We start from the raw sequence: 22528 nt of genomic DNA, 5'->3' as shown, positions 1-22528 counted from the left end.
CGTCGATTTCCCATTTATGGACCTTTATAAACATAGATATATATAATCTTCTAGGGTGGTCCTGCTTGAACCAGTGGTGAAGGAGTCCTTCCAATTTGTACGTATCTCTGATTCATTAGAGATACATTAAAAATCAAATAATTTAATAAACAATATAAAAGTTAAATCTATAAAATTTAATTAATAAATAAAACTGTGAAATTAAATATTTTTATTTTAAATAAAAATATATTTGAAAGAAAGTTTCAAAATAAAAACTATATTAATTAGTTATTATTATTGATTAAACTTTATAGTTTTATTCAGTATTAAAAAATGCGGTCTATGGACCCGTGTAGGTGGTGTGTATGCGATGTACAATAGTTAACCATACCGTTTTCATATTACAAAGTATTTTATACGAAGTTATATAGTTTAAGCGCATAATAACGTTTAGGTGAACATGTTTAAGCATTAATATTTTTTTAAAAAACTAAATATTACCATTATTATATAGTTTACTAATGTTATTATTTTATTTATTTATGTATTTATAGCTATTAGTTTAATAGTTTGAAAAATAATGTCATATTTATAAATGTATCTTATCATCATTATATATATTTAAACACGTTTTGCAAAAAAAATTGTTTATGTTAAACTATATTTTACACATAAAAATTATATTTGAAATATATTTTATGTTCAGTTTTAGAAAACTAATGTATATGTATTATTATTTTTATTTATATATATCCATCTAAATTCCATTTACACGTCCGTATTGCGTATACGGCTATTAGCTAGAGGTTTTGTTGCGATGAACAAAATTCTGAAGGAGATAGAGACGTAAAGTCTTTCAAATAATAGTCATGGCAAACATACTAATTATAATACTAAATCGGTCAAAATTCCGAGTGCTAAAATCGTGCTGAAAATTCGTAGCAGTTCAGTCTGCTTGTGGTCCTTTAAAAAGGGTACGAGACTGGCAATAAAAAATCATGTTCCCACAACTACAAGAAGCATCTAAAATCAAAACGAGAGAAGATGGCGAACAACGGCAACGCACACGGCAATGTTTGGCAGTTTAAAGGAAACACTGCAACTGGTGATGCGGCTGCGGTAGCGTTGAGAAAGCTTGTTTTTAAGATGTTCAGAAACTACAACTTGAACAGCGGGAAACCCATCTTGGCCCCAAGTCCTGGCGATCCCTCCGCCTCTCCCAGCTTTCGGACTTGCCCCGTAGCAGAGGAAGCCGTGGCTGCAGCGGCACGCTCGGGCATGGCTAACTCTTATGCACCGAGCCCTGGAATTTTAAAAGCTAGAAGGTTTGAGTTCAATTTAAAAATTTATTTATTGTCACAACAAAATCTTTCAAAATAACTTTATCAACAGTTGGTTAATTAACTTTAACTAACTTGGTTCTCTCAGGGCGGTAGCGGATTATCTTAACGGAGAGCTTCCAGCGAAGCTGAAGGAGGAGGATGTGTATATCACAGGTGGTTGCAACCAGGCAATAGAGATTGTAATAGATTCACTAGCCGGAAATTCACTCGCCAACATTCTGCTTCCAAGGCCGGGTTACCCTCACTACGATGCTCGTGCTCTCTATAGTTGCCTTGAGATTCGCAAATACGATCTCCTTCCCCAAAAAGATTGGGAGATAGACCTAGACGGCCTCGAGGCTGCTGCTGATGAGAATACCGTTGCAATGGTACTTATCAATCCGAACAATCCTTGTGGAAATGTCTACAGCTACGATCATCTCAATAAGGTATGTAATTTTCACATTATTAATAAGCATAGACTTTGTAAAGACGTTATAATCTAATAACCATATTTGCATGGACCAACCTTCAGGTTGCCGAGATGGCTAGGAAACTTGGTATAGTGGTGATATCTGATGAAGTATACAAACATGTTGTATATGGAGATAGGCCTTTTATTCCCATGGGGATCTTTGCATCGATAGCTCCAGTGATCACGCTCGGATCCATATCCAAGGGATGGGTCGTCCCGGGTTGGAGAATTGGTTGGATCGCCATGAATGATCCTAATAGCATTTTGAAATCAACAGGGGTTAGTTAAAAACTTTTTTACCTCAATACTTTTTAATATATTAGAGTTGATCAGACAAAAGTATCTGCTTGAATAGTCTTCTAATATCCCTAATTAGGAAGAAGTTTTTTTAAATCTAAATCCTATTTAATTATATTAGTCATGCACATTACATAATTAATACGAGAGTCAAATTAAAGTTTTTGGCAATTTGTTCACAACAGGTTATTCAAGCAATAGAGGATTGTTTAGAATTAACTCCACAACCTTCACTTATTCTCCAGGTTTGTGCTCTCACGTTGGCTATCCTATATAAATAAATCCCTTATGTATTAAAAGTGAATCAACGAGAAAAATGACTTTGATATCTTATTTACACTTTATGGCATGCTGACCTACCAGCCCTACATGTTTCCTTTCTCAACCCATATTTAAAATCATTTTTACTAGACATATTACAAAATTGCCATTGGTATCACTGATATATATTACAATGTTATATAATGTATAGTTTTAAATATTGAAAACATTAACTAACAAATGGAAAGAACTATTAAATTGTGGACCCTCTCGTTGTGTTCCCTCATGTTTCTAATATTAGTATTGTAAACATGTTCTTACAAACGAAAACATTTACTAATACCAGTTGTTCACTTTTACGTAATATAAAGCCACTATACTATTCATATATGTACTATGGTTTTATATATTATTTTCTGTAAGACCATGACTAAGAAAATATATTTTTATCTATACTATTATTTAAAAAATTTACTATTATTTAAGAAGTTATTTTGCTGATGACATCGGGTTTAGTAATTGTTAAACTAAATGTTTCTATTAGTTCAATTTCCAAACTAATAGATATGGGGTAATTGTATAATGTAAAAGTATAGCATTTAGAGATTCTTACTATATATTTATGTTAATCTTTCTAAATAATTGAGTTTGTCTTTTTGAAATTTGATAGGAGGCACTTCCTGATATATTAGAGAAAACACCTAAAGAGTTCTTCGACAAGAAGATTAAAGCAATGAGACACTCGGTAGAGTTTTCGTGTGAGAGGCTCAAGGACATCCCTTGTCTCTTTTGTCCCAAGAAACCTGAATCTTGTTCTTACTTATGGGTAAGATTTTACTTTTATGCTCAGGATTTTACTTATGGGTATTTTTCTTACTTATGGGTATTTTTCATTTCTTAGATTTTACTTTTATGTTCAGGATCAAAATAAAACTGACTGATTTGAACGATTTATTCCACAGGTAAAACTAGATACGTCAATGTTGGTTAATATCAAAAATGACTTTGAGTTTTGCATGAAGCTAGTTAGTGAGGAGAGCGTCCTCTTGATTCCAGGTGCTTATCGATTTAATTAAGTTTTATGTAAATCCCTAGCCTCCAAATATATGATGATAAATTTCGTGTTGTTTATTTATAATTTTTTTAAAAAAATTGTTTTGTAGGAGTGGCTCTAGGGGCTGATAATTGGGTGAGAATATCGATTGGAACCGACGCGTCAGTGCTAGATGAGATATTTGACAGAATAAAAACCTTCTACGATCGCCATGCAATAAGGAAGCTACCCAATTCAATGGGTCTATTGCAAATTTACAATGATCAGGAAATGGAAATTTGTTTTTCTTAATCCCTAAAGTCTCCAGGGTTTTCGTTTTGTAACAAAGGACGAATAAATCTAAGTATTTGAACTTCTGTAATATTTTAAGTCATCAATAAAAAGTTGAACTATTACAAAATGTTAGAACAACTCAAAGATTAAAGAATTGTTAACACATGGATGCACTTTTCTTAAACATGTTACGTAATATACACTTTCAACTTTTGAAGCATTTTGAAAATGTGTCAAATTTTCCTGATGGTTCATGCCGGGGAAGAGAAAGATGAATGATTACCTCTGTAGCAATATTGGTCCTCCTTGTATAGAATGGACACTGATCATGGACTGATGTCTTGCTGATCTTATGCTTGATCAGGTTATAAGAGGAAACAGGGTTGGTGAGATATTATTCACAGAGCAAGCTTACTCTGAAATGGCAGAATCCTTCAATGCAAAGTTCAGATTGCAGGCTGACATGTTCATTCTGTTGAATCGGTACATTAATACTGATGAAGAGAAAAATTGATAAAATCAACAATATCCTCAGTCTTGATGGCGTTGTTTAAGATAGAGAGAGAAGCAAACAATTGCTGAAGAAGATGAATATTGGTAAGCATGTATTAAGGTAAGGAGGATACCCAAATGACGCTTTTGGGCTTGCGTCTTACAATGTGTGCTTCTACGAGATTATTGCCTTATTTTGTGGGAACATCCAAAGATGAAACCATGTATAAAGGTAAAATACCAATAGCAATGAATGTTTTGCAAGCTTTGCCAGACATTTAGGCCAGTGTATCTCTACCTAAACGAAACGACCAAAATGAATACCAAATTTTAAAGCACAACGGGATAGTTCATGTAATGTTAAATTGTAAAATGATATAGTGATATTAGGCACACAATCCAAAGCACAGTTTACATAATCTGCAGAAGCCGTGCAACTCTGAACATAACCATGAACATCCTCAATTGTTATGAACAATAGCTGAGAAAAGCAACTTATTAATGTCTTCTTTATCTGGCTCCTCTGTTTCTCCCACTATCAGAAACAAGAAGCATCATTTAGGAAAATAATGCTTAAAACAACTGCAAAACGTAACTCAATGTTGCCACGACATCTAATGGCTTTGTTCAGGTTACCTGTTCTTGACCTAACTTGCATTGTCCACTCCTCAATTATCTGTTGAAAATGAAAAGCAAAAAGGATTTATGGTGGAAAAAAAGATGTGCATTTTGGTATCGAATTGGCATATCAAGAAGAAAACGAACACCACCAACCTGGTTAAAATCAGCCAACGCATCGCCATTTGCTGATTCTCCCAAGGCCGCATTTATTTTCTGAATAAGGTTGTAGTTACCAACAAGTGTTGTCTGCGCCTTGTCAATCAAATCCTGTACATAACAAAATAAATAATGATAATAAAAAAAATCAAATAGTGCAGAGAAGCCTTCTAGAATCAAAACCTCGGTTTAGCAGTTTCAAAGATATAAGGAGACAACGAAGGAAGAACCTGTTTAGCAGACAAAAGCTCAAGGCATTGGTCTTTGAGGAAAGTCACATCTTCCTGCAGCTTCTTGATTCTCTGAATCAGCTTCATCGGATTCGCCTACATATTAAATTCATAAACTGAATGATAAGATAGATCGAGGTTGAATCCAAAGTATTCGAGATTGCTTACGTTTTCTGGGTAAGTCTGCTGGAACTCCTTGTCGAGCTTGAAATGGACAGCATCGAGATCACGAGAGGCTCTCGCGAATACATTGATAAGATTATCGACGGCTTGGTGGTGGTGGTGGTGGTGATGATGACTCATCTCCTTCCCTCTTTCGCGTTCTCTCTCTTAGGGTTTTTATCTAATTTTCCCGCTTCTTTCACTGAAATAAGTAGTCGACATATATAAACGGCACGGAGTTCTTGTGTAAGCTTTGAGCACAGCATGTCGTGTGTATGAGTGAAAACCGAACCGAACAGAATTTATCAAGCAAAAACCAAATCGATTTTTCTAACAACAAAGCCAAACTATTTATGAACTAAACCACATCGAATTCGAACAAAATATTTATTGGACAATAAAAACTGAATAAACCAAAATATGATTATTATTATTAATTAAACTAGGGGCTGGTTATTGCTTGTAAAATAAAATAAACTATTATTTAGATTCAAAATAAAATAAAATAAAATGCTGGTAAAAAATAAAAATAAAATAAAATAGATATTTTTTTTATTATTGCTTGTAAAAAATCTAAAAACCAGCGGATTGAAATCTTCCTCCCAAATTATCCATAAAGTTTCTAAAGCTTCTTTTTATCAATCAAACTTTTTTTTAAAAAAAATTAATCATTCTAAAATCTTTTTTTTTTGTCACGAAATCATTCTAAAATCTATAAAATCATTATAAGTTTATCTCTTCTCTTTTGTGTTGTTTTTTTTCAATCTAACAATACGTAATTTTTGCAACTTCTTTTTTTTATTTTTTTTTATTTTCTCTAAAAACATTTTCTTTTTTTAATCATTTATTTAAGTTTGTAACAATTTTATTAAAATTTAAGATTGACAAATTAATCATTGATTTTTGTTTCTTGTTTGTTTGAGATCCATACTATTTTTACAAGCATATACATTTAATTTTTTTAATAGTATTATAATTTTACTTTTAAATAGAATATTTTAAATATTATTCAAAACTTCTACAATTTTAACTACCAATTTGATTTTAATAAAATTTAAATTAACGGCCAAGATTTGAACAGCAAATTTTTTACAGCTATTGTTGTAAAACCAAAGCCTAAAACGAAAATCTTAAGGTGACATACGTCTCTAACTCTATTTATGAACGATCGGATCTTCGGGCGCCGGTGAACAAATTTAGAAGAATTCATCGGTTGAATCTTGACCCACCAGATATCTGGGGTCATAAAAAAATTATCAGACACCATAACAAAACCAAACCGGTCGAACATAACCCAGTTACACTCAAAAAACAAAAAGAACGAAACAAAATGCCTACTACGCCGGTTTATTGCTGGCTAATAAGTAGAAAAGCGGGTTAGGACTAGAGATACCACCATCTTCAGTCTGATCTCGCCGGTATTTCGCTTTAAAAAAACGATGGAGCTAGTCGCAGAGCCGCCACCGACAATTTCTCCAAAGATTGTGGAGGAGATAGACGACGATGATGATGAAGAAAATCTATCTATTTCGTCAGATTCCGACATCGGCGAAGCTCTTGGCTGGCTCGACGGCAAAACGACATCGGTGGATTCTCTCTCCACTCTCGTAGCCTAAGAGCACCCTCAACGCAGTGCTTAGCGTAGGCCCTACAAAAAATCCAAAAAAGCAGTTGCCTAGAGCACCAGAGTTCTAAAAATTTGTATAAGTATATGTTGTATATGTGTACGTACGCGTGGAGTCCATTATTTTGTGTGGAGAACTCCACTCTTAAGGTTCTTAAAACAAAGTTTTTAGAATCTTAAGGTGGAGTTCTCCACAAAATAATGGACCCTACAAATACATACACATATGCAACATATACTCATACACATATGATTTTTTAGAACTCCAATGGATATAACCTCCATGGAGGTGCTCTTATAGCGCCCAAATAAGCACCAATTTAAGTGGGTTGTTTACACTGTTCGCGGCCCCACTGACACGTGGTGGTCCGCGATTGGTTCGTTTTTTAATTTTTTTTTCTAATCAGACAAAAAATAAAAATAAAAAAAATAAGCACTCTCAAATGGGTTTCATGCGTTAAAGATGCTCTAATGCTCACGGCGGACAGGGAGCTCGGCCCAGTTCAGGTTCTCTACAGTCTTTTTCAAACAAGGCCCAGAAGCTCTCTAGTCATGTATGTGCTTCTCCCTTAGAGGGGTGGGAAGGTAGAGTTGAAGTCGGGATATCAAACTCCGTGACTACGGCGATACGCGGAAGTCTCAGAGAAACTGAGATCGGTAGAAGCAGAAACACTGATAAAGCTGATCGGGTAACAGTTGAACAGGCTCTTGATCCAAGGCTCTTGATTCAGGCAGCAGGGATTAGGTGTCCAGTTCCTATCCTCCTATACTACTTCATGTTCTAGTCATGGGCCCTGTTCATTTGCTCACCCAGATGATCTATCTGGGTGAATATGCAAATCGATGTTCGTTTTGTAAATTATAATGCTACATCCAGATGGATCACCCAACTGAATTTTTAAAAACTCATCTCAAATTCTCACCCAAATGAAGGTGAATCTTGATGGTGCATCGTGATGTAGATGCATCTAGTTCAGTCCAAAATGATAACTGACAAAAATGACCTTTTAAAATCAAAATATTATTTTCAAACCCTAAATTCTATTTTTTTGCATATACATTTTTCTGCTATAACCAAAAAATGCATAGTCTCGCAGAAACTGAAAAACACACTTTCCCGCCAAAACCGCACGATGCGTTTTTCCGCAAAAAACGTAAAACACACATTTCCATAAAAACACATTTTTCGGCCAAACCAGTAAAACCACACTTTTCTACCAAAACCGAAAAAACACATTTTCCGCCAAAACAAAAAAAAAAGCATTTTCCCGCCAAACTCCAAAAAATATTTCCCGGCCAAAACCGCAAAAAGCATTTTCTCGCTAAAACCCAAAAAAACAATTTTCTCGCCAAAATTGGAAAAACGCATTTTCCCGCCAAAACCGGAAAAACGCATTTTCCCGCCAAAACTGGAAAAACGCAATTTTCCCGCCAAAACCGGAAAATTGCATTTTCTCGCCAAAACCGGAAAACATAATTTTCCCGGCAAAATCGGAAAACATAATTTTCCCGCCAAAATCGGAAAACACATTTTCCAGCCAAAACTGAAAAACACAATTTTCCCGCCAAAACCGGAAAACAAAATTTTCCCGCCAAAACCGGAAAAACGCATTTTCCCGGAAAACACAATTTTCCCGCCAAAACCGGAAAACGGAATTTTCCCGCCAAAACCGGAAAAACGTATTTTCCCGACAAAACTGGAAAACACATTTTCTCGCCAAAATCGGAAAAACGCATTTTCCCGCCAAAACCGGAAAAACGCATTTTCCCGTCAAAACTGGAAAACACAATTTTTCCGCAAAATCGGAAAACAGAATTTTCCCGCCAAAACCGGAAAAAACGTATTTTCCCGCCAAAACTGGAAAACACATTTTCTCGCCAAAATCGGAAAAACGCATTTTTCCGCCAAAATCGGAAAAATGTATTTTCCCGTCGACACCGCAAAAATGCTTTTCCCGCCAAAATCGCGAAAAAAACTTTTCCTGCCAACATCGTGAAAAAAAACTTTTCCCGTCAAAAACACTTTTCCCGCCAAAACCGCAGAACACGCTTTTTCCGTCCAAACCGCAAAAACGTATTTTTCCGCCAAACCCATAAAAACGTATTTTTTCCGCCAAAACCACAAAAATACACCTTTTCGCCAAAAACACATTTTTCCTCATAAACCGCAAAAATATTTTTCCTCAAAAACCGCAAAAATATTTTCCGCCAAAACCGTAAAAATGCAATTTTTCTGCCGAAACGTAAAAAATTATATTTTAATAATTTTATTAACAAGTCCACCTGGATGTAGATGGAAGTTGAACAATGAAAAGCAAACAAACATAGTTGCATTGAGATAATTTATCTGGATGCATAGACGAAATGAAGAACGAACAACACCTAGATTGAGCATCTGGATAAGACATCTAGATGGACCATCTGGACGCATCTTCCAGATGTACAAACGAACAGGGCCATGGAGTTTATACGTAACCCTCTTAATGCATTATCTGTTGTTTTGGTTCATGGAGATCTCAGTGTTTTCGTTTTATGAGTTATTTTTATGTTTTTAAAGTAAACAAAAGTAAGCTGGAAACAATATGGATAAGCCAAATATATATATTGATATTATTATCGTCTTGGCTTATTTTTCAGGGGCACCTTTATATAATCGATGTTTCTCAATCCGTGGATCTGGACCATCCTCTTGCCCTCAATTTTCTACGTGAAGATTGTGACCACGTTTCGGTAAGTGCTGGACTTGTTTAACAATGCCTTTTGGTTTGACTGGAAAATGGTTTCTCATGTGTTAGATTATTTCAACGCAGGACTTTTTCAATAAGAGAGCTATTTGACTTCATAGTTGATCCGACAATTTCAGACCAAGATGTTGATAGAGATATTTGGAAGAGGTAATATACAGGCAGCTTGAAACGTTTTTTTTTTTTTTTTGTAGTATAAACAAAGCTAAGTTAATGAAGTGTGTCGTATGGGGCAGGTCCATCGCAAAGTTATAGAGCGAGGAGATATATCCGTAGAGGATGAAATCGCGGATTCAGTATTTATGAAGGTTAGTGAAGTGTATCCAGTCTTTTAGAGTTAATCTTATTGAGTTTGTTATGTTGATCAGTCATACATACAGAAATCTCTGGATGCTGTGAAGAACCCGGAAGCTGATGTGGAGAAGATAACGAGCGGACAGGATTCAGGGGAGATGTTGTATTAAACTATCACGGGGCTTAAGGTTGCTCTTCCTAAATTTGATGAGCAGCAAATCAAGGTGGATGTTAATGACAAAATAAAGGAGGAAGAAGACGAAAGTGAAAGTGGAAGTGATGAAGAATTGGGTCGTGAAGACAAGAAAGCAGCAAGGAAAGAACACAAGAAGAAAAGAGAGAGTCTACGAAGAACAAGACACCCAAATCTGTCAAGAAGAGAGAAGAAAATTTCTAAACCCCATAAGACCCGTTAGTTCTGTTTTTTTCTAGACTGTTTTACTTTTGTTATTTATAAACCCCATAAGAGCATCTCAAAAAAAAAAAAAATTCTATTTTGATGTTTCTAAAACTCTATATTTGAAGTTCAAAGGTGTTCTTCTCCAAAAACAAAACTTCAAATTTAACTTCAAAACTATTTGTATTTTATAATATGGTCCTTATATTTGTCATAACTAATTTGAATTCATAAAACTTTTATAAATAGCTAGCACATATGTAAACATATTACAACAATATTAATTAGTAAAATTTAAAATTTAAATATAAAATTTAAATAAAAATAACTTAATTAATATTAAACTTCAAACAAAATACCTATTAGTGCATTTTGAAGTAAAAATGGCTCTCTTCATTTTTACTTTGTAGATTACGAGCTAAAATTTGTTGAAATCAGATAATAGTAATACTTGTAAATACATTAGATCAGAACAAGAAAGTAAAAGAGAAACATAAAATATTGCTAAAAGACTAATTTCATTTCGATGATATTAATACTCGTGAATATATTTGATATGAGCAAGAAATAATTGTACGGAAAAAACATCAAAACAACAACAACCATCTTCAGTTACAGAAAAAAAATTGAACAATATTTGAAAATTTTGAAGGTTCTGGATCAAACTTATCTGACTATTAGTGTTGTTGTAATATTTAAATTTGTGTAATATTTATGTCTTTATGTAATTTTTAAAAATCTTTTTTTGTTAAGTTTCATTTGTATATTATTGTTGTCTAAATCTAGTTTAAAATATTTTAATCTTATTTTAAAATTTTATTTAATTTTATGTGTAAAACTTAAATTTTGTAAACAAAATTTAAAATATTTATGAGATATATTTTTTTAAGGATTAAAACAATAAACAAAAAAATATTTATGAATCATAAAGGTGATGTGTGATTGTAAGGACCAAAATGCAAATAAAATTATGAAACTTCAAATTTGAAGTTTTGAATAGTGAAACTTCAAATATAGAGTTTCACTCCTCAAAACTTCAAAGTTTTGAAATTACTTTTTGAAAAGCAAAAAACTATTGTCTTTTGGAGATGCTCTAAGTCGCACTTTCGAGATGCAAAGTTTTCGGTGAATATAGGCAAGCTACCCGAGGAACATCCACAACAATCTTGTTTCAAATGTTCAAATTCGCGAACGATTCACAGGTAGACAAGCTCCTCGGCAATAATAACCCATGAGATTTGTAAAGTAAACCAACGACAGTCGATATTAGCTCAGAAATCCAAAATAACCGAGTTTTTTTTGGCATATTTTATGCATATACATGGTCTTACTAGTATCATAATTAACAATAACTATATATATGTTTATATAAAAATAACAGAAGAGTATTATTTGTTTTTCTAAATTAACAATTACTATATATATGTTTATATCAACTCGCAAAAACAAGTATCAAATAACAATGTACCAGTGAAGAAATCATGTATCAAACAATATATCCGTTAACAAACTGAGTATCCAACTATGTATTAGTTAATAAACCATGAATCTGCAAACATTAACTATTTTATTTTGAAAATGGCTAATAATGAAAATTGACATAACTATATTTGTACTCTCTATCTATGTTACATACACATACTTGTGTTACATAATTTTTTTTTTTTGGTAAAACATTAACAATTTTCTTACCCGCTAACATTAGACATATCTTCTAAAATATTCGTTAATAAACTAATTATGTTTTGCCTCCATGTAAACTCTCAGTCATTTTTGTTACCAAAAAATATTAGGGGTGGACGTTCGGGTATCTATTCGGGTTCAGTTCGGTTCTCGGGTTTTGGATTTTCGAGTTCAAAGATTTCAGCCTCATTCGGGTATTTCTAAATTTTGGTTCAGGTTCAGTTCAAATATTTTCGGGTTCGGATAACCCGTTTAAATTATTTTCTAATTTTTAAAATTTATTATATGCTTAAAATTTCTCAAAATTTATAAACAAAATAATATATTACATATAAATTTGAATAATATATGTCAAAATACCTAAAATTAACATATAGTTAGGTATCGTTTGAATATTTGGATAAGGAATCAACATATATTGTATTTTTGGTGTTTTGAATATATTTTAGTTATTTTAGACATTTACTGTTGACTATTTGTATATATCCTCAAGTATTTTGGAAAGCTTAAAAGTATCTTATATATCTTGGATGTTTTTAATATACATTAAATCTAAAAAAGTAGTATATTTAGGTATATAAATCTATTTCAGATACATTCGGGTTCGGTTCGGATCGGATTTGGTTTCGGTTCTCTACATACAAATTTTTGAACCCGTTAGAATATTTAATCAATTTCAGTTCGAGTTTGGTATTAATTTTTCAGATCAAATTTGGTTCGGTATTTCGGATTCGGATTTTTTGCCTAGCCCTAAAAAATACCCATGTTAAGTCTGTTACACAATAAATAAATTGACATTATTAATTTATTTGACTATTCATATAAAATAGTTAATATATTATCTCAATATTAAGAAGATCTTATGGTTAATAACTTTAGTATTGAAAATGAAGTTCAAGAAGACAATACTAGATTTTGCCCAAAAAAAGAATACGTCTGGAAGTGGTAAACATATTGAAAAGTATTTTTGAAAAGTAGTTCTGAAAAGTAGTATTGGAAAACGCGTTGGAGCGAAAAAAACAAAATTCAATTATCCTTAGTTTTGAAAAGTAGTATTTGGTTAAGGTGATAAATTCGTGGTTGACTGGCAGGAAACTTCTACCAAATGATATGCTCACTTTTGGGAGTAATCGGCAAAATATCCTTAGTTTTGGCTCTGAGAAATCTGCGACTAGATTAGGTGTTAATCTACAAAAATATAACTTGTAAAACTTTAGAGATTATATTGAATAGGGCCAAATGAAAACAGAAAGAAAACGAATCTTCTAGCTTCCTTACCAATCACCGGTTTATCAAAGCTGGAACCTCTTCGATAGGTCAACGGTTTTGATGATAGATTCCTTATGGTTGAAAAGGGCATAATTTGTTTTGTTTAATGATAGACTTTTGATTGGTTAGGGCATAATTTTTTATCAATATCTATCCTATTATTTGAGAAGTGAATTTATTTAGTTGTCATATTTTCCATGATTTTTTATCCCCCATATATTAAAAGAGAAGCATTACAACATATTTTTGTAATCACATGTCATCACCACAATCATTTTTAGAATCTTTAGAAAAATGTGTTGATCCATATAAATATATAATAAATTTTTTATTAAACTAACCATAAATTAATCATAAATATTCTTCATTGTTTCCTTAAATAAAAATCACGGAATTACCTAATGTGACTAAAGTATATATGACAATTAATGATTTTGAATAATAAAGATTTGATAAAATTAGTCTATTCTCTATCATTTTTTATTATTTTAACTTATTAAAATAAATTAAATAACCACATTAACTATATAATAAAAATTTAGATTTTTCCGTATATGTTATATTTTGAATTTTTAAAAACGAATATAAATGACTAAAGTTGTTAAAAATCTCACATTGAAATTTTTGTGATCCATAGTTTAAAATTTATGTTATAACAAGATACAAATGATTACGAAATTACATAAGCAGGAAGTCTCATTTAATAAATATTATATATATGTATATTAATATTTTTTAAAAAATAAATTACATACCATATAAAATACATAAGTATTTTAATTTCGAATTTGCCTTGAATTTTTTTGATAAACATTTTGAACAATTATTGACAACTTAATATTTAGATTTTAAACTTTGCATTGAATGCTTTTAAAATTATAAATTACTAAAACTATTAAACATCCCACAAAATTTTTATTGTTATCATTGATTTAAAAAATTTGTTATAAAGAAATACAAACGATCAAAAATAATACGAGTATAAAATATTTTTTAACAAATGTCAATATTAAAAATGTATTATATATCTATGCTAATATCATTTAAACTTAATTTTATACCATATAAAATATAAAAAAGTGTTTGTCTAGATTAATAAAATTTATTTAAGTATTTGTACCAATTTAATTATATACGTAATAGTTACTAAATTTTTAATTATTCAATATATATTTATTAATTCATAATATATAAAAAATATATAATACTTAAAAATAATTTATATATAATATTCATCCCGCGCAAGACGTGGATCTTAACCTAGTTTTATATTATTTGAGAAGTGAATTTGCTTAGTTGTCATATTCTCCATGATTTTAGGATAAATCATTAGTTTAATTAATATTATTAGTTTAAATTTTATTTTAATATATGTATTTATCATGGTATTTAAAATAATTAATAATCATTTGTTTAATTAATATTGTTATTTTAAATTTTCTTTTAATATATGTATTTATCATGATATTTAAGATAATTAATAAACATTAATATATTCTACTGATATACATATAATATTATTTTTTAAAATATATATTTAATATATATAATTATCATGATATTTAAACATTTAATTAATAAATAGATATTAACAATTGATCTTAACAATATCTACTGATATTATCATAATTATGAAGGAATTTCATGTTTACCACTTTCATTATTTATCTTTACCACCACAAAATGGACATTTTTAAAAATACATTCTTCATTAAATGGCAAAAGACTCTTATACTCTTGTTCTTTATATATAATAAATAATTATATAAATGAATAAAAATTAAAAAAATCAAAAAAATATATTTTTATGTTTTCGAATTATACTTTTTCAAATTAGAATTTTTTTATAAATTAACTTTTTAAATTTATTTTTGAATTTGTTTTTTCAAAATTTATTTTTGAAATCGAAAATTATGTTTGAACCTATTTTTTAATTTTTAAAATATTTTTAAGTATTTATTTATATATTTATTAGAATCCTAAATTTCAAAAAAACCTCTAAACCCTAAGTCTAGATTAGTTAACAATAGGGGTATAAATGTATTTTACCTTTCATTAAAAGTGAGGGTAAAAATCTATATATATAATTTCATTAAAAGTGTGGGTAAAAGTGGTTAATATAAATGTATTTTACCTTTCCTCATAATTATATTTATCTTATATTAATTTATGATTTTAATGACTAATATTCTTATTGAAAATATTGATCCAAATATAGGTTATGACAATACTAAAGTTAAGATTAAAGGTAAAGTATCATTGAAAATATGTCATAAATATAAATTATATAATTATGTTAAATAAACATTGAAAATATATATATAGAAGCATAAAAACTAAGATTAAAACATTAAATAACACTAAAAGTTTAACAAAAATAAGTATAATATAAGAAAATAGAGAAATAATGTTTTATAATTTATAATTTTGTGTTTTGTCCCACTGTTTTAAAAATCTAGATTATAGAGAATATATAACGTTGATATTTTATGGGTTGTGATTATTTATAATCCTTTATGTGCTACTGAATTTTTTTTCAGTCTATAAGTTTTTAATTTCAAATCTACTATAGAAAAGATTTTGATCCAAAATATACATTTCATATATAAAACTACGAAACAAAAGAACATAATTTAATATTTTGATTACCAATATGTATATTGAATTTTTATAATTTATAGTATTTAATTTAAGATTGTATCTAATTAAATAAATTTTTATATACAAATAAATATTAGGATTAAAAATTGTTAGGAATATAGTCCGCACAAGGTGCGAACCATCAACTAGTTATATGTAATTATACAATTTTGTTTAATGATAGACTTTTGATTGGTTAGTAAATGACGATAATTATGCTGTCTAGTGATAATAAAAAATTGAGAAATTTCCTAAGATAGCATTTTTTAAGTTTTTACCAAAATAAATTTTATTAAATGATAAAAATACATTTTTATCCTATAGTTAATTAATCTAAATTTATGGTTTAGAGTTAATAGGTGGGGTTTTGGGGATTGACTTTCAAATTTTTTAAAAATTAAAATTAAAGTTAAAATTTTCAAAATAAAAAAGAATTATTTTGGTCATTTTATTTTTTTGAGAGCTATTTTTGTGACAAAAACTTAAAAAGTGTTATTTGAGAAAATTGCCCTAATAAAATTGTATAATTACGTATAATATTGATAAAATTGCCCTAATCCAAAATTGTATAATGAAGTAGCACAACGAAGAGAAACCCCATCCTTTTCTTGATTCCCAGTAATTTCATTTAGATCCCCAATAATAAACCAAGGTTCTGAACGTGCCAAACCAAATCGGGTTAGTCTCTCCCATACTTGTTCTCTTAGCTTTGGCACCGGATCCCCATAAACAAAAGTAAGAAAGACTTGTTTTCCTTTAACAACCGCCTCAATATCTATCATTCTATTGCTAGAATAAAGAATATTCACCTGATACTCATTATAATAAAAAAGAGCTAAACCACCGCTCATCCCATTAGGATCCACAGTAGTCACACTATCATATCCAAAGTGTGATTGAAACCCTTGTACAAACTCGAAATGCTGTTTCGTTTCAGATAAAAATAAAAAATCCGGTTTGTGTTTATGCCATGTCTTCCGAAGATAACTTATGGTCCAATGACTCCCAAGTCCTCTACAATTCCAGCTTAATATTTTCATATTTATAATTAGGGCAATTTTATTAGGACAATTTATAGCTCTTTGAGCCTTTTTATTAATTTCCACATTTTACACATTAATTTAGTAATTATCTCTATAAAAAAATAGAAGCACTTCATCAAAATTATGAAAAGATAAATCGACGTATTTTCAATAAATGAATTGTTATCCTATATAAACTAACGCCAAGCGGCGTTGATCATGATCACCTAATATATAAGTTGGCAATTTCTGAAACAGTTAAAACTTATGAGAAGCACCATCTTCAGCATGCCCTCTCTTTCGCCGCCGTTAACCTCCACAGACGCTTCCATTATTGCCACTAAACCTTATCAGAACAACTCTTATCCTCAGAATCAGCTTAGCAACCCCCGTCCGTGGGCTCTGCAGCGTTTCTCTCCGTCTTCACGCTGGAGACTTTCGCTTCTCCATTCAGTTTCTGATCAAACATTCATGGCGGAAAAGCTCAGTGATGATAGCATACTCTCTGTCAATCCTAAACCCTCCAAGTGTTTTTCCTCTAAGCTTATCGATCTTCTTGAGTTACTCGTTGTCAAGCTCATGCACGATGCTTCTCTCCCTCTGCGCTACCTCTCCGGCAACTTCGCTCCCCTCCGAGACGAAACTCCTCCGGTCAAGGACCTCCCCGTCCATGGCTTTCTTCCCGTGAGAGAGCTCCACCACTCTGATCATTTCTTTCCATGAGTTCACTGTCTGATAGTGTTTTGTTAGTCCCTCCGTTTCATAATATAAGTAGTTTTGGGTAAAAGCACGAAGATTAAAAAAATTATTATGTTTTTAAAAAGTATTTTATAATAAATAGTTTAGATATAATTTAACCAATAAAAAATAAATCTATTTAATTTGATTGGTCACACTGTATTCAATAAATATAAAAGTTATCTAGAAATACGAAAACTACTTACATTTTGAAACAAAAACATTTCCCTAAAACTATTTACAATATGAAACGGAGGGAGTAATTATCAGGAATGCTTGAATGGTATATTTCGTAGAGTTGGTCCAAATCCCAAGTTTGATCCACTCGCTGGATATCACTGGCACGTTCTCTTCTTCCCATGTTTTTTTTTTCTACATTAAAAGATCATCATGGTATTGTGGCTGTCAACATATAATATATACTTCCCTCTGTTCTTTTCAGGTTTGATGGAGATGGGTAGGTTATGTTTGACCCCCTCATCGCTTATGTTTAGCATTCATTTTTCACCTATCTCTACTCTCACACACCGGAACGGCTTAGAGGGAGGGCTTGGGAGCCAGTTCCGTGTCTCATGTCAGAGGGATCCAATCTCTTTTTTTTTTAAGGGATTCTGAATATAAGTTTGTTTTCAAAGATAAAAATGATAGTTTTTAGGCAAAGTGTTTTTTTAGATATATTGTTTGTGAATAAACCATTTTTCAATAAATGCAAAAACTGAATTAGAACTATAACTTTTGGGATTAAAGAATCCAACTTCTCTCTTTGTTTTTGTGATGGTTATGTTTAGCATTCAGTAAGGGTTTTTTTCTGGATATTCGAGTAAAATTTTGGATAATTCTAATGATCTGGAGAAAGTATGGGATCATTTGAATTGTTTTAGATATTTTGGATAAAAATATTCTGATAAATTCAGATATTTTGGAAAGTTTGAAAAATATGAGTAATTCTGTTTTTCTAGTATTTTTAGTAAATTTATAAATTGTATTTATAGATATTTGGTTATTTTGTATTTAAATATATTTAATATTTTGGTAGAAACTTTTGATTGTAACCTCTATTTAGTTGAGGCCAGCCTGAGATATTTTGGATATAAAATATAAAAAGTCATACAAAGATTTACAAGTTCTTGTCAGGTTTCAATTGTTACAAAAAAAAGTCAAGTTTCAGTTTATTTTATTTTATTAGTTTTAATTTGATTCTTCGGATTTATAATAAAATACTCAGATTTAGAGACATTAGCGGTGGGAAAATTGTTTTTTACAAGGGTCAAACTAGGTCCGGAGCGTCCGGGTACCCGTTGGCATTCGGATCGAGTTTTTCGGATTTCGATTCTTTTTGATAACAACTCCTAGGTCCCATTCTAGTAAATTGCAAGTACGGGTCAGGTTCAGATATAACATCGGGTTCGGATCGGTTTTGTATCACATCATAGAACCCATAAAGTAACCATATATCATTCAGATTCGGGTTATATCGGATCGGTTCGGATATACCCGAAATAAAATCTAAAATTTAAAAGCAAAACATAAGAAATATATACTTATTTATATATAATTAAGTATTTAAAGTAGTTATTTAAATTTTAAATACTTATTGTTAGATACCATATAAAAATAAATATGAAATTGAATATTTGAAGTATATATTCATGTTTCATATAATTACATTGTATATTAGTTTGGACATTCTGACCGGTTTCTTCGGATATCTTTTCGGATTTTTTGGTTTTTTCGGGTTTTCGGGTTTTCGGGTTACCCGTTCGGATTCGGTTTTCGGATATGTTTTGTACCACCTTACGAGATCCATTCGGGTATTTTTTACATTTCAGACCGGGTACCGATCGGATTTTTTGGTTCGGGTTCGGGTTCGGTTCGGATTTCAGATTATGGATTTTATGCACAGGCGTAGGTCAAACTGATGATACAAGTATTTACAAGCGTTAATAAACAAAATTCATCATATGTTTCTATAGGAAATATATGGAAAAAAGATTATTTTCAAAAACTCACATGGATCATCTGACCCCACATAATAATATCCTAGCTCGGCCACTGTTTACTGATGGTCCCAAAGTATCTGACGCCCTTGCTCTCACATGCATGAATCTTCTGTTATTTTTTTCTGTCAATTCCTTCATTTTTGTATAACTTTGCAGAATGATACATGGGGTACGCATCAAAGATGGGAAAGCAACTTACGTTTCTCGATTCGTTAAGACATCACGTCTCCAGCAGGAAGAGTTTTTCGGAGATGCCAAATTGATGAAGGTCATTACTTTTAGAAATGTGAAAATAAAATATACTTAATAATATATACAATTCGTGTGAAACATATGGTTTAGCATATATAAATGATTTCATATAATACCACATATGTTTAAAATATAAAAGACTATACACATATAATTTTAGAACTATTTCGCAAATAAATCAAATATATAGATTTTTTTTAAACTCAAATATATAGATTTTGATACATAAATACTTAAATAATTAATTTAAATAATATAAGTGCCTTGCATAATATCCACCTTAAACATCTTTAAGCGTCTGAATAATTAACATAAAATTGAAAACGTTCTACCACCGTCTAGTGCTTGCGCGTTGTTTACTGCAACTGCATGGGAACTTGTGACGAAAATCATTTGTGCTCTTTTTTCCCTGTAAATTTTTCAGATTGGGGACCTTAAGGGTTTTTTCGGATTGGTTATGGTCATTATGCAACAACTGAGAATTAAATTGAAAGTATTGGACGACTCTTACGGAAATGGAACTGGTTGGTTATTTCATCCCTGCTACTCTATCCCCAGCTAAGTATATTAAAATTTCACACTACTTTTTCACGTACCAGCTAATACATCGCTCATATATCACCATGGAAAGCTTCTAGCATTGCAGGAGACGGATAAGCCGTGTAAGCCCTCTTCTTAGTTCTGGGAGTTCGGGTTGGTTTTCTCGGTTTTCTCGGTTTTCATGTATCTTTATGAAAATTGGTTCTGTTTTATTTTTATTATTTTAGTTTTGGGTTCGGTTTGGATAACAAGATTAAAAATTAGCTAATATCCAAGAAAAAAAATGAGTCCAACTTGGTTGCAATTCGGTTTTTGGATAATTATGGATAAGTTTCAATAATTTTCCCAATGAATAGGACACCTATCATGTGCTCGCCGGCTAGTCCACCCAAAAGAGACATCTCCAGCTAACACGGAAACTCCCTTGACAAAACACAAAATAGTCTTCCTTAATAATTGGCATTAGAAAATCGAGACATAATCTAGTTAGGACTGACCATATGTAAGATGTTAAGAGGACTGACCATATGTTTGGTTTCTTAAAAGTTGAAGCCATTATATTCTCTTTCCATTTTGTAGACGTTATCAAGGTTTTGGAAGATGGAGACCTTCAAACTCTTGGCATGACAGAGTATGACAAGAGATTGACCCACTCCTTCACTGCCCACCCAAAAGTTGACCCTGTTACGGGCAAGTCTTCAATTTTTCCTGAGAAGCATGATATAGTATTTCTGTTGACCCATGATGTGCCCTATCTCTTTACAGGTGAAATGTTTACATTTGGGTGTTCGCCTATGCCACCTTACCTCACATACAGAGTGATCTCGAAAGATGGCATTATGCATGACCCAGTCCCAATTACTATCTCAAAGCCAATAATGATGCATGATTTTGCTATTACCGAGAATTACGCAATCTTCATGGATCTTCCTATGCACTTCAGGCCAAAGGTACTCATCAATTTTAAAGGTTACACCAACAAGAGAATTTTGCTTCTCATATATATAGTTTGTTGAATTTTGCTTCGCTTATTTATTATACTTCCTATGAGAAAGTCATAAAAGTGTCTGCCTCCCTTATACATTCATTCTCGTGTCTTTGTAAATGATTTCAAGGAAATGGTTAAAGAGAAGAAAATGATATATTCTTTTGATCCCACAAAAAAGGCTCGTTTTGGTATACAGGTCTATATTGGCCTACGGGCTGCTCTCTCCTGTGGTATACAGGTCTATATTCGGATGTGTTGACTGGTCTTTATTCAGTTCTTGTTTCGACCTTCCTATCACTCCTCCTTGTAAGGTTTCTCATGTACATCTTAGCTCTTTCTTTTCCACTTATTTTGCTACTGTAGAATGGATTAGACAGCTATTTGTGTGGGTGACGTTGGAGTTGAGGTTCATGACTTTAGTCAGTGATATACCAATGGTTCTAGTGTTATTTGGTCCTACTCTTGCGACCTCTAATAGCATTTTTATCGCCTTGGCGCGATCGTCTGCAGTATGCAGTTCTCTTACGGGTTCTATTCCGGGTATTGGTGTTATGTTCGTGTATCTTTCTTCTTGGTGGCAGGTAGAAGAGAAACTCATCTTCATCTTTAGCCTGATGAATATGGATGTGGCGGGTTATGATTTCTCGCTTGTCCCTCGTTTGAATCAGTCTTCTTTCCTAATACTTCCTCCTATATGGAGTGAATTGGAAGAACAAGCTTCGTTGGTATTGCAAGGATCTTCCTCCCATCGAATGCTCTTCTCTGCATATGGTGCAGTGTGTGTGGTCTTACGGGTTACACTAGATGCAATCTTTGAAGTAGCTTATGACGTTTTTGTGATACGATCTCATATGTTTGCTTTTTGTGATTTGTGTCGCCATTCTATCTTTTATGTTTTTGTTGGTGTTGTTTGGTTGGCTGTCAATAGCCTCTTTGTATCCTCCTTTATTGGAGTGTAAACATTTTTAATATCAAGTGCAAGTATGGTTTGATCAAAAAAAAAAAAAAAATC

The 22528-nt window shown here is 31.6% G+C and overlaps 3 protein-coding genes and 1 pseudogene across 3 annotated transcripts; 3 read left to right on the top strand and 1 right to left on the bottom strand.

Annotated features, from left to right (window-relative positions):
- Positions 1-914: 914 nt before the first annotated feature.
- LOC106310556 (probable aminotransferase TAT3) lies at positions 915-3800 on the top strand. Its single transcript, XM_013747786.1, has 7 exons — positions 915-1307; positions 1411-1753; positions 1840-2058; positions 2262-2321; positions 3008-3163; positions 3300-3393; positions 3501-3800. The coding sequence occupies exons 1-7, from the start codon at positions 1027-1029 to the stop codon at positions 3680-3682; spliced, it is 1335 nt and encodes a 444-aa protein (XP_013603240.1). The 5' UTR covers positions 915-1026; the 3' UTR covers positions 3683-3800.
- A 649-nt stretch (positions 3801-4449) lies between these two features.
- Positions 4450-5518, bottom strand: LOC106310592. Its single transcript, XM_013747821.1, has 5 exons — positions 5332-5518; positions 5164-5259; positions 4931-5044; positions 4793-4832; positions 4450-4691 (listed from the first exon to the last, which is right to left on the bottom strand). The coding sequence occupies exons 1-5, from the start codon at positions 5464-5466 to the stop codon at positions 4618-4620; spliced, it is 459 nt and encodes a 152-aa protein (XP_013603275.1). The 5' UTR covers positions 5467-5518; the 3' UTR covers positions 4450-4617.
- A 928-nt stretch (positions 5519-6446) lies between these two features.
- Positions 6447-10448, top strand: LOC106309257 (annotated as a pseudogene).
- A 6704-nt stretch (positions 10449-17152) lies between these two features.
- LOC106307827 (carotenoid 9,10(9',10')-cleavage dioxygenase 1-like) lies at positions 17153-22491 on the top strand. Its single transcript, XM_013744891.1, has 9 exons — positions 17153-17682; positions 18007-18077; positions 18179-18193; positions 19893-20004; positions 20413-20512; positions 20588-20650; positions 21108-21218; positions 21294-21478; positions 22098-22491. The coding sequence occupies exons 1-9, from the start codon at positions 17266-17268 to the stop codon at positions 22473-22475; spliced, it is 1452 nt and encodes a 483-aa protein (XP_013600345.1). The 5' UTR covers positions 17153-17265; the 3' UTR covers positions 22476-22491.
- Positions 22492-22528: the final 37 nt, after the last annotated feature.

This window comes from Brassica oleracea, chromosome C8, assembly GCF_000695525.1.
Source record: "Brassica oleracea var. oleracea cultivar TO1000 chromosome C8, BOL, whole genome shotgun sequence".
NCBI classification, from domain to species: Eukaryota; Viridiplantae; Streptophyta; class Magnoliopsida; order Brassicales; family Brassicaceae; genus Brassica; species Brassica oleracea.
The sequence above is the reverse complement of the archived record's forward strand: the minus strand, read 5'-3'. Positions and strand labels throughout refer to the sequence as shown.